The sequence below is a fragment of the Helobdella robusta genome (assembly GCF_000326865.2).
Source record: "Helobdella robusta unplaced genomic scaffold HELROscaffold_4, whole genome shotgun sequence".
In the NCBI taxonomy this organism is placed as follows: Eukaryota; Metazoa; Annelida; class Clitellata; order Rhynchobdellida; family Glossiphoniidae; genus Helobdella; species Helobdella robusta.
In genome coordinates, this window is record NW_008704902.1 from 8,896,138 (window position 1) to 8,908,522 (window position 12,385).

Below are 12,385 nucleotides of genomic sequence, written 5' to 3' on the forward strand. Positions count from 1 at the left end.
TATTGGCCTGCAACAACCTCTATCCGAACATTTAACAACCTGTGTATGGCTCTCCACTGAAAGAGACTGTTCTCAACTCATAATGTTTCACTTCAGATTTTCTGGTTTAATATAGTTACTGGATAGCTATCGATGGTCATTCCACCCCATATTTCGCTAAGGGTTTGTCCAGCAAAACCAAAATTTGCTTTTTCCAATTGCTCATCAATTGTTCAACATTCAAATAACTCTCGTAGTGCTCGTGTGGCAGAATAAGTACAATACAAGGCATTAGAACAATAAAAAGACGTCTCACCTAATACTGAAAAACAACTGCAGTCCTAGAGATAACTCTGAGTTAAAGCGTAATCACGTAATATATGAATTTAATTGCCCCTTTGACGGCTGTGCACGTCAACATGACTCATATATCGGGATTACTACTACCTCACTGACTATAAGGCTTACGATGCATAAGCAGAGTGGTGCTATCAAATCTCATTTGGACTCAACACACTCAATCACAATTAGCCGTGAAATCCTCGACAGCAACACCAAAGTAATATACCAGAACGGCAACTACACGCATTTTAAAATTGCAGAAGCACTCCTAATCGACATCAATAAACCAAAAATAAATATACAACAAAAAATGACAGCCTCACTTCCAACCCGGCGCTTAACCAACAACGAAAACAAAGAAGTAATAAAAACTAGCATCGTAAATAGTGACAAAGAAGAATATGATGCTATCAATAAAGAAAAGGAGACCAAAGAAGATGACCAGCCAATTAAGAAACCTGACACCTAATTCGCATCAAAGTTCAATTTTACAACACCAAAGTTAATTTTTACAACGTCAAAGTTAATCTTGACAAAGTCAATATTTCCCTATATATACAACAAGGAGCACTGACGATGATTCATTCGGAATCGAAATATGGCCTTATTTGCAGCATGAATTCGAAAAATAAGTTTATTTTGAATTTTAATAAACTAAACGTTCACTAGAAAACTTTAGTGAGAAAAATCGAAAAAAGAACTACAAATATATTAACGCCAAACATTCGGTAGAATTTATAGAATATTGTAAAAATTATGGTCTATTACCAACATATATATATATATATATATATATATATATATATATATATATATATATATATATATATACATATATATATATATATCCATGGTTAAAACCTCGTAAAGAACTACAAACATATTAATGCCAAACATTCGGTAGAATTTATAGAATATTGTAAATATATATATATATATATATATATATATATATATATATATATATATATATATATAATACAACAACAACACTTTTTAACAATACTCCCCGACAAGAAGAACAACAACAAAATCTATTAAAAACACCAATGTACCACCGATGTAGACACTGAAGAAAGTAACATATCGATCAAAGTGCCATCAATGAGCAAGTAAATAATACCAATAAAATTAGCATACCAAAATAAAACACCAAAGTAATTAGCGCAATAAAACATAGCACCAAAGCAATAAAACACAACACTAAAGCTATAAGCCCGAACAAAGAAACCATATCAATTAGTAAAAAAGGCAGTAAAATTAACAAAGTCACTGATAATAATTAATGATAATAACAGGAACAAAAATCTGGGTTATACAAATTTTCTATATAATGATTAGGACATCTTTTTGACAGAAATAGTTAAGAAAAGCTTAACTAAGTTTTTTTAGTTTAGTTAAAGTACTTTGAAAAAGTTATGAAAATTGTTTAGTTAAATAATTATATTTTTTTAGTTCAAACTAAGTTATAGTTTAACTAAAAAAACCAGTTTAGTTCCCATCACCACCCATTCCTAGTTTGAATATGATTTCTTTACTAGTTTCCGTATCACCATAGTGGAAAATTATTAGTTTAAATGTAGCTTTATTACGCAAAATTAAATTCACTAATCGCAAACTTCATAGCTCTCAGGTGCATTAAATTTTAATATGTTCTTATAATAAATCTTTAAAATATATATGTCGAAAATTTACATTTTTAGCTTTATGTTTACATATCCCCTGGGCATATATTTTATTCTACGTGTATGATTGGCACTCATTTTATTACAATTTTGTTTACGCTACATGTAGCAAAAAATAGTTTGGAATAACACGATTTTTTTTATATCATTGTTTGTTTATTTTTCCAGCTGATACTAATTAATTCTAATTAAAAAAAACTTCAAACAATATTACATTTAGCGCATTAAAAAAACTTACAGATTTAATGTACATATGTATAAAATTTCGATGGAAAACACATAAAATTTTTTAAAATGAACTCAATAAAATTTTGTATAGAAAAAAAGTTAAAAATTAAAACTTATTATTTGAAAGATAAACTGCCATCAGGGTTGTTTTCACAGGTTTCAAAACATTATATTTAATAAGCTTTTTTCTTTAAATTATTTTCGAATCATTGGTTGTAAATTTTTTATACAAACAATGCAGTTAAAGTTACAGTTACCGATAAACTTGCTGTGCACAAGTTTATTTTGACTGATCGTAAAATTTAAATGAATGATTATAACCAATTACTTTTGCTTTTTTAACAACTTCAAAAGATTTTAAATCATTTCCTTTATTATTTCCTTAATTATTTCTTCGCAAATCTTTTACAAAATGTGTTTGACGATCTTTTTGTCACTTTTGGGCTGTAGAATCTGTCTGCCTACCCCTAAATCTGGCCCGGAACAAAAGCAGTTAGTTGAGATATATCCACGACACTTAGAATGTTGTTCAGTTGTTAAAAATTTTTTGACTAGAACATGTAGTTAGTTAAACAATTATAAATTTCAGTCAATTTTTGACGGCTTATCAATTTATTTGCTCAGTTTAACTTTTATATAAAAGTAAGCAGTTTTTATAAACTGTTAAGGTATATTTATTGATAATAAAAATAATATAAGCATATTTTTACGTTCTCCACTTTTTGCTAAAACATTTACTGACCATACTTTTTCACCACTATAAAAATTTACTAAAAATTTTCAAAAACTTACCCCAATTACGTTTTATCCTGGTCAATTCACCAATCACTGAAACAAAAATACAAAATGAGTCTGGAAAATACATTCTTTTGCTATTTCTTACAAATTGATCATAAATTTTATTCTTTAACGTGACAGTTTTTAAAGATATTAACTTGCAAATTTACTAATTTGTCAAAGATCAATACTAACCATAAACTTTTTTGCTGGCGGCTACCAACGACTTCGGCTAGATAACAAACAGCATAAGTTTATTGGTTATTTTATATATGACTTGACGTTTCATTAAAGATATCTTTTTTGGCTTACTGTGATTGGTAAATCTTAGTTATATTTTTTACTCATTTTATCATTCCTAATGTTTGATTTTTCAGCGGTTTTCCTAATTGGTTAAATTAAAGCTAAACAGCCACTTCGGTCATCATAATTACTTTTTCATTATGTTTTCTAAGACTCATTGTCTTCAATTTGAAACAAGTTTTAAACAATTATTTTTTCAGGTATTTACGTGCGTTAAAAAAAAATGTGACACAAAATTTGTGATGAAAATTGAGAAGAACGATGGCACAACAGCAGCAGCTGAAGAACGTCGAAATCTTCTGACTGCTTTACAAAAATGTTTTCACCCTTCAATTAACCAAATTGTTGATTTTTTTGAAACAAAGGTCATTTTGTTCTATCTTAAATTTTCACAAATTTAATACAATAAACAACTTGAACTTGAATTGTTGTGTAATTTTGCACTGTGATTCAGCATTAGCATGAGATTTTCTATGTAATCGAACAAGGTTGCAGCTATTTTATATTTTGTTTCAATTTAGAATTTAAATTTCACAACCCACTTTTTTCTTTAAAAATGTGATTGCTGAGGGGTTTTTCAAACAGATTTAAAAAAAACTCTACTGTCAACAAGATACGAATACAATTTTTTTATTTTAAAGTATTTCAATCAAATATAAACTAGCTAAAAAACTGATGAGACACTCTGGTAAGATAACTATTTACAAGTGGAAGATGATTGCATAAATAAATATACATCCAAAAACTGAAATTATTTGAAATAATATGCATCAGTCATATTATTCATTATTGCTAATAATACCATTACAAACACCTAATTTCAACAGCACTATAATTATGCTGTCTGTGAATACATCGAAAATGAGTCCCTATTTGAAAATTTGAAGAAGGGCGAATTTGACGTCGGTTTAGCGACACGAATCGGAGCACAAATCACCTCAGCTGTTTTCTATTTGCATGGTTGCAATATTGTGCACGGGTTAGTATAACCGATATTATAATGTTATGATTGCCTAGCTTCTGACTTAAATGAAATTGTTCACGTGCGTAACTTCATATGTACATCATAACTTACGACAAAAAGAATACAAATTGCCTAGCATACAAAACACACGAAATTTGAACAATATAGAACATTTCATCATGAGATTCTGAAGCCACTCGTTATACAGGTTGATTTGTTCTAGAAATTTTAAATGGTAAATACTAAAACTTTTTCACGCATTTTGATGTATTTTTTGTAATGTATTTCAATCTTTCAATCAATTTTCAAGCTTTGAAAACTATTTACATTGTAGATTTTATATGCGAATGAAAACTTATTCAACTCTAAAACAAATGCTTTAACAAATTTTAAGGTTGCCTTCTCTTGCCTGGTAATTAAATAATAGCCAAAAGTGTTATTTTCACTTGGTAACCCCATGTAGTACTAATTTGATTTTAAATTTAAAAGACTCCCCAGAAAATAAAAATATGACAAAAAAAACACGTATTAGTTCAATTTGTACAAGTACATGTTCAAATGACAGATATAACAAACAGGACTGAAATAAATGATCTGTTTCCGCAGATAGCTTTTTTGAATGATATGCCGGTGCTCAGTTAATTATTTTATATAATTTTTTAAGTTTTTATTTTTTTACTTCAGTGATATATCAGTGCACAACGTAATTCTTCGAGCAGACAATTCTCCTGTCTTGATAGATTTCGGATTGTCTCGAATGTTCAATAATAATTTTTCTTCTCAGGATTATCTCCCACGAAATTATCTTGAAGATTATGTGAACGTTGGAAACATTATACACCAAATGCTCTATAGACAAGTACATTTAATTAAATATGAATATTTAAAAAAATATTTATTACACAAATTTTCAATTTAACCCTTTGATCAAAATTGGACATTCTTTAAACCTTAATTTGCTACCAAACTACAGAGTTTTTAAAAATAAATTCCTAAATTATTCTGCTTAATAACGGCTTAAACAAGATTAATTTAAGTTTAGCTCAATTTTAAACATCGGAAAATTTTGATAAAAATTTTGAAATTTTTGCAACTCGCAACCAAATTTTAGAAAGTTGCAATTCTAAGATAACTTGAAAGTTGAATTGATATAAATAACATAAAATGTGAAGCCATATATTTATAAGAATAAGTTTGAGTAAAACTTATGATCGATTTTAAAAGCGTTTGTAAAAGATCAAATTTTAGTTTTATAATGATAAAAAATAATATTTTGAAGCAACAATACATAGACAAGACTTCTTTAAAAAAGGGCACTTGATTTACTTTTTCAATCTCGAAATCTCATTCCAATTGATTAGTCGGTTTTTTAGCATAATTTTTAATTAAAAATTGATCGTTTGTTCAATTAAGTAACTCTTGCATCAGGTTGCAAAATTTCGTTATGGTAAACGAATTCTTGACAGAAAAGAAAGAAAGGAATGTGAGGAGTTGCTCCACCTGGTTCGCTTCCAACTTTTAACTATATTTCTATTTTTCAATAAGAATATGCCACTCTGTTCAAACACTTTAGCTTTTTTTGCCTATACCTAATCTACATAAATATCATATATTCTACATTTTCAGATGTGTTTTGATTCTTTGGTTGTTTTCAATGATATAAATGAAATACAAGAAAAAATTAAGAGCTGCCCATTTTTCACGGTGAGGGTTAAAATTTTTTTTTTGAACTAGTTTGCTAATGATAATTAAAACCTTAAGAATGTTAATTGGAATTAAATTGGAATTTTCGGTTGCCGTTGCAGTGAACGTTCAAACAATCGTTACAAAAGTTTTGGGTGCTCTTGGACATTTATTTTTTAAGCTAATCTCAATTCGTTTCCATTTATGGTTTTTAAATATTATAGATTACAAACACATAGGTTGTGTGCATTTTTGTACACTTTTCAATTACTATTGTATTATTTTTGATCATTGTGTTGGTAATATTAACTGAATTCACACTGAGGAATTGAGTTCATGTCAGTAACTTGCAAAGCTTTCAGGTTTTTATATTAGTTAATTTTGTTCAGATTACTACATTTTTAAATATTTTTCAAAAAAATTATTTTTTTCACATACTCAGCCTTTTTTGTCATTTATTTAAATATATTAATCTGTGCAGAATGACGTTTGAGATTAAACACAAAATAAATATATTTGATGATTTAAAACACAAAATAAATACATTTGATGATTTAAAATAAAAAATAAATATTGATTTAGTTGCTATATCCTACTCAATTACAACGCTGCTAAAAGCCATAATTTTGAATTTAATGCAATTCAATTTTATTTCATGCATAAACTCAGGTGAAAATACCGACCGACACCTGTGGAACATGTCTTAACGGGACTTGAAATTTTTTTAATGATATTTTTTGCTGTGGCGCTTCTAGCGTTGACGTTGAAACACGTCTCATGCCACTTCTTATCATTGTTTATACTTTATTCTATAATTTTTTTATCTCATAAGCGATGACTACATGCGACAACGAATATTGAAAATAAACCACATTGTCTTCGCCAGGTGTCAGATCTCACTGTTTTGAAATGCATCGACCCTGTTTAATTCAACCAATAACCAATAATAGCGAGTAATAATTATATAATAATAATAATAATAATAATAATAATAATAATAATAATAATAATAATAGATAATAATAAATAATATTAATAATAATAATAAAAACCAGTGGTAGCAGCGTGTTCAATTTTTTGATGCATGCGAACTCAGTCTCCTCACGTTCTCTCCCATCAGTGCGTTCCACCACTGACTGATGATTAGATGCGGATCGGCACATGATCCTCTGCTCTGTTCATCATTTCAATGGCTTAAATGTTATTACAAAAATGATTCTTATACAGAGATTTCAGTGAAAAACTAAAAAAAGACTGCAAAATCGAAAAAGGAGCCGACAGTGTGAGTGTTTATTTCTAAATTTAATATTCAAAATTGTCAGTTGGAAAATGTGCATCAGAAATCTAGAGATGAAACGAACTACATTAATCCAAAAAAAACAACTGAACGCAACTAAGCAGAGTTTTTGTAGGATTTGTTTACTCACTCAGCTGATCGTCTAGTTGCAATTCACAACTTTTTTTCATAATACGCAAGCAAACGCGAAACCAATTAATCACACACGCAGTTGAACGTTTTAAACGATCCTCGGCATCAATGGAAAGGTCACCACTTGAAATAAATCGAAAATTTTTCACGCCACCTTCCAAACTGCACGGCGCACCAACACACCGACAAATCACAAGCCAGACCATGAAACACATCAAAGTGTTGTTTGAGGCTGAACTTCAAAACAACTTTTCAAAATTTTTGTTAAACTCGAAACGTGCTTTATTGAAGAAATTACGTTTGCCTTGGTGCGTTTTTGTAGTGTTGAACAAAGCTCAACACAAGAGCGAACGCAGGCCAGGCACACAACTTTGAACCTCACTCACAGACCTGCGAAGGAGTTTATTGTTTTACACCAATGCTGAGACTCGTGCTGACATCCATTCTATTCCACCTTTCTGTTGCATGTTTTTAATTATTGCTGAATATTTTAATATATAATCCAAAACATGAGCCTGCGACTACTTCACGGCTGCTTTTCAACCCGAAGGAGCAGACCAATGCAAGTTTTACAACCAAACGAAAACATCATACATGGTTGCATAGTAAGCAAAAACATGGCAGTCCATCTTTTTTTTTATTAGTCTTTATTATTGCAGCTCTGACATACGCAGAACCACTTACAATGTTACATATATATTATCTATATATCTTTATTATGTTCTTCATGTCTTCATCCATTGATTTGAAGATTTGAAGCAGCCATCTTCGCCACAAAGGCTGTTTATCCTTTTCACACGACGTACACATGTATTTATGTGCACGCGCAAGCACCGCATCATATACGCTGAGTATGTGATAGCCATTGAGATGTTTGGCTCAGCGCGCATTTGAACCACTTAGTTTTTCCATTTTATAAGTTATGATTTGTTAAAATTAAAAATTGAGTTGTTCAATTTCAAGTTTCCAAGGCACTTAAAAACAGAAAGTATATGGTTTTCATGGATGATTTTAAGTTTATTGTGATGAGGTCATTTGGTGCTGTTGTTGTGTTGTTGTTGTGCAGTTTTTGATTCTGTTTGCTGTTGTTGATGTTGTAGACGATGTTGAAAACCTGATTTTATTTACTGGTGTGAGTGAGTTGTGAATTATTAAAAGGATCTGTGATAGTAAAAAATGGAAACCTTCAAGAGTTTATAATTGTCAAAAATTAGCGCATTAATAACTTCTTAATAGTTGAGGATGACAGAAAAGAAATAAAATAGCACCCAGCAAGGCAGGCAACAGAAATATCCCAATAACAATCCGTCTCACAGATTTAAGAAATTATAATTTTCGTTAATTTCAGTGCTTACGAATTAAAAACTGCAATGCACCGGATGAATGCATCGTGAACTTTTGCATGGGAACCAACTTTCATCTCATCAAAACTTCCTGCAAATTCATTCCAACTTTCATTCGTGACTTTGTTAATTTAATTTTTACTCCTTATTATCGATCTTCAACTGTAAATCAAATTAAAATGAAAATATTTTGAATGATTGGTCAAAAGTTAAATTATCACCGAGACGGGCTACAATAAATCAAATTGCGTTGATCAAAAATGAAACCAAAAATTTTTTGCCTAACGGATAAAAAATTTACGCCTCAATCACAAACAATTCTATTCTCTGTTATTCAATGGTGAGTATGTTCATCAAAATTTGGTGCATCAATGTTCTACATTTTTGTTTGAAACGTACCTAGTTGGATACATTGTCAAGTCGTTCCATACAAATTATATTATATAATATATATATGTATGTATTTATTTGTTTTTATTTATGTTATATATAATCAAATTAACATACTTTTTCAATTTGAAGGATGACCAAAGAAGATAAACTTTTGGATAGGCCACTCTTAACTAAAAAATTCTAACTATAAATGTAACCGAAATGTCAGATAAACACATACACATAAACTCACGCTCACATACACACAAACTCACGCTCACATACACACACACACACAAACATACATCATACTATTATTCATATCGTAATAATGTTATGTTCCCTGCATCAATCGGTAACAATATAGTCACAACTGAGACTGAAAATTCGCTCACCAACCAAGAACATTAAAATTAATATATATATATATATATATATATATATATATATATATATATATATATATAACATAAAAATTCTGACTAAGACAGGCCTAGGCCAGCGGACAATAGGTTAGTGACCAGCAGCTGATCGCGAACGTCCGCCTGAAAATATTTGCTCCTCTGCCGGGTTTCTAACCCATTACACCGCTGTTTTAAAAAGCGGAGGATCATCGAAATATCAAATTGAAGGTTTTAAATGTTTAATTGTCTGTTTGAAATATTAGTTATGTGGCTGAAAGGTTGTCACATCGTAGGGCCACAAAAACGCCACCACCGCCACTACCACCGCCACCACCACCACCAGCGACGACGAATGAGTATTTGTTGCGAAACAAGAGCACACAATTTTCATACTGTATGATTTTTCTTTGGAACATTTTCTCATTCGATACACATACATAAAGCTGTCAATCACAAAGTTATTGGACCAATGAAAAAATATGTGGGCGTGTCAATTTGAAATATCTTGATGGCTCTCAACAAAAGTGGGCGGAGCTTATGCAGTCATTTATGTGCGCGGTATTTCTCGATGGCAAGGCTTCGCTATTAGAATACGAGATTGGAAGATTCTGCGTGTTTCAAGTTACAATTAGTATGGCAATTTCTGTATTCGCATGCTGTTCGATACTGCTGCCGTGCTGTAATAATAATTCGGATGGAAATTTGTTCTGAATTTTAATTGGTGTTCATCTCATATGCAGCTGCAGTTTATTATTACTCTTGTTTCTTCTTATGTTCCTCCTATGTTTGATTGTTCCTACAACAATATACAGACTCGAAATTAAAATTATACCGAAGGATATTCAACAAAAATAATATGCATCCTATTACACTGGATTAATATTTTGAAAAAGTTAACAATATTTTTTTAATTTTTGAACACATCGAAAAAAATTAATTAAGAATAATTTTTTTTTTCAAACACATTTGCCGATTGAAGTTCAAAACTTGAGTAGAGTTGAATGAGTTTTGTTTGAATTGGAGAGTTCATCAGATCGGCACTGCTCATTTCACATTTCGTTTGAATACTAGCAGTGCCTGTTGCGATTGTTGATAGTGTTGCTGTGCTGTTGAAATATTTTCAAGTGATATTTCAAGAGCCGTGCCGACAGCACGCACAACAATCGTAGTCCAAATCGTTCTCTTTGATGTTGCATGTGTTGGTTAGTTTTCAAAAGTTCATAAAATAGTTTATTAATTTTAAAATTTTATGACATTTCGTGCAATATTCTTGAAAACAAAATTTTGTAAAAAAAAATTTTAATTGTTTAATTTTTCACAAAATGTCGCAGTAAACTAATATCGAATTTGCGCAAACATTTGGAGTAAGAAGTCGAAGTAAATTCAATTGGATATTATTTTGAAAACTTCAAAATTGTTTCCACGATGACGAGTGCTACGACAAACGAGCAATCCTTCGCATGTGACCCTTACAACAACATCACATCGTCTTCTTCTCCGCAGCAGCAGCAGCAGCAGGACCAACTGATGTCGAGCATGCAGCTGTTTCATCAGCGTCAGCAGCAGCACATATTAATGCAACAACAGCACCAGCAGGACAACAACAAATACATTTTGCAAGATGATTACTACCGACTGCCTCTGGTAGCCTCCGATTGTTTGACGGAATTGAGCAGCAACACCAACAACACGTCCCCCCTCACTTCAACGTCTCCCTACCCTTCACTTATACAACCTCACATATGGAAACACGCTTCCGACATGGATTCCATGCAGCACCATCAAACTCAACAGCAAAATATTTACCATCATCACCAAAACCAACAGATACATCCTTCGTTTTGGTCGTTGCATAACCATCAACAACTTCAGCAACAGTCGCAGCAACTAACGCCCCAGCAACAGCAGCAACAACCCCTCACGCCTCAACATGTTTCGTCGACCAATCCATCCGCCACCCTGGAACAGTTGCAGATGTCCTACGCAATGCTCAACCACAACAACAACAACAACCTCCAAACTACGGCAACGACTCCAAACTCTTATTCTCTTTCATCATGGCGCACATCCGGCGGCTGCATTGACAACGGTGACGTCATGCTGGACAACAGCTCAGGAGCCGACATTCCGTCGGACGAAGAAGCGCCATCTTCCGATGATTTAGAACAATTTGCCAAACAATTCAAACAACGACGAATCAAGTTGGGCTACACGCAGGCGGATGTCGGATTAGCTCTTGGCACTCTTTACGGCAACGTTTTTTCTCAAACAACAATTTGTCGTTTCGAGGCTTTGCAGTTGAGTTTCAAAAATATGTGCAAGCTGAAGCCGCTGGTCGAGAAGTGGCTGGAAGAAGCCGACTCGACGACGGGCAGCCCCACAAACATCGATAAAATTGCCGCCCAAGGAAGGAAAAGGAAAAAAAGAACGAGCATCGAAGTGACCGTTAAAGGTGCTCTCGAAAATAATTTCATCAAGCAACCGAAACCCACCGCGTCAGATATTGCAAGGCTGTCCGAGGAGTTGCAGCTGGAGAAGGAGGTTGTCAGGGTTTGGTTTTGCAACAGGAGACAGAAGGAAAAGAGAATGACTCCAGTGGTGCCTGACTCAATTGGAGGGGGGGATTTGATGGGCATGAACAATGGAAATGGTGGAAATGGAGGAATAATGATGGGTGCTCAAAATGGGGAAAGAGATGCGATGGTTCATTCGAACGACAGCAGCCCAATGATGTGCGACCACACTTCATCCGACCACTCTGACGCGGGCTCGTCGGTCGGGGTCTGCACGAAACAGTGCCCACCCTCGCCAGCCCCCTCTTCCATTATGACGCCGCCTATCAATAACAACAATAACAACCATAATCAAAATAACAA

General features: G+C 32.4%; 2 protein-coding genes across 2 annotated transcripts; both read left to right on the forward strand.

Annotated features, from left to right (window-relative positions):
* Positions 1–2,300: 2,300 nt before the first annotated feature.
* HELRODRAFT_163023 (hypothetical protein) lies at positions 2,301–6,889 on the forward strand (the record flags this gene model as incomplete). The annotated part of the gene is made up of 6 exons (XM_009025061.1): positions 2,301–2,390; positions 3,515–3,679; positions 4,142–4,293; positions 4,963–5,137; positions 5,905–5,982; positions 6,848–6,889. The coding sequence occupies 6 exons, from the start codon at positions 2,301–2,303 to the stop codon at positions 6,887–6,889; spliced, it is 702 nt and encodes a 233-aa protein (XP_009023309.1).
* A 4,717-nt stretch (positions 6,890–11,606) lies between these two features.
* Positions 11,607–12,104, forward strand: HELRODRAFT_66777 (hypothetical protein; the record flags this gene model as incomplete). Its single annotated transcript, XM_009024222.1, has 1 exon — positions 11,607–12,104. A coding segment is annotated over one exon (498 nt), but the record flags the coding sequence as incomplete, so codon positions are not given.
* Positions 12,105–12,385: the final 281 nt, after the last annotated feature.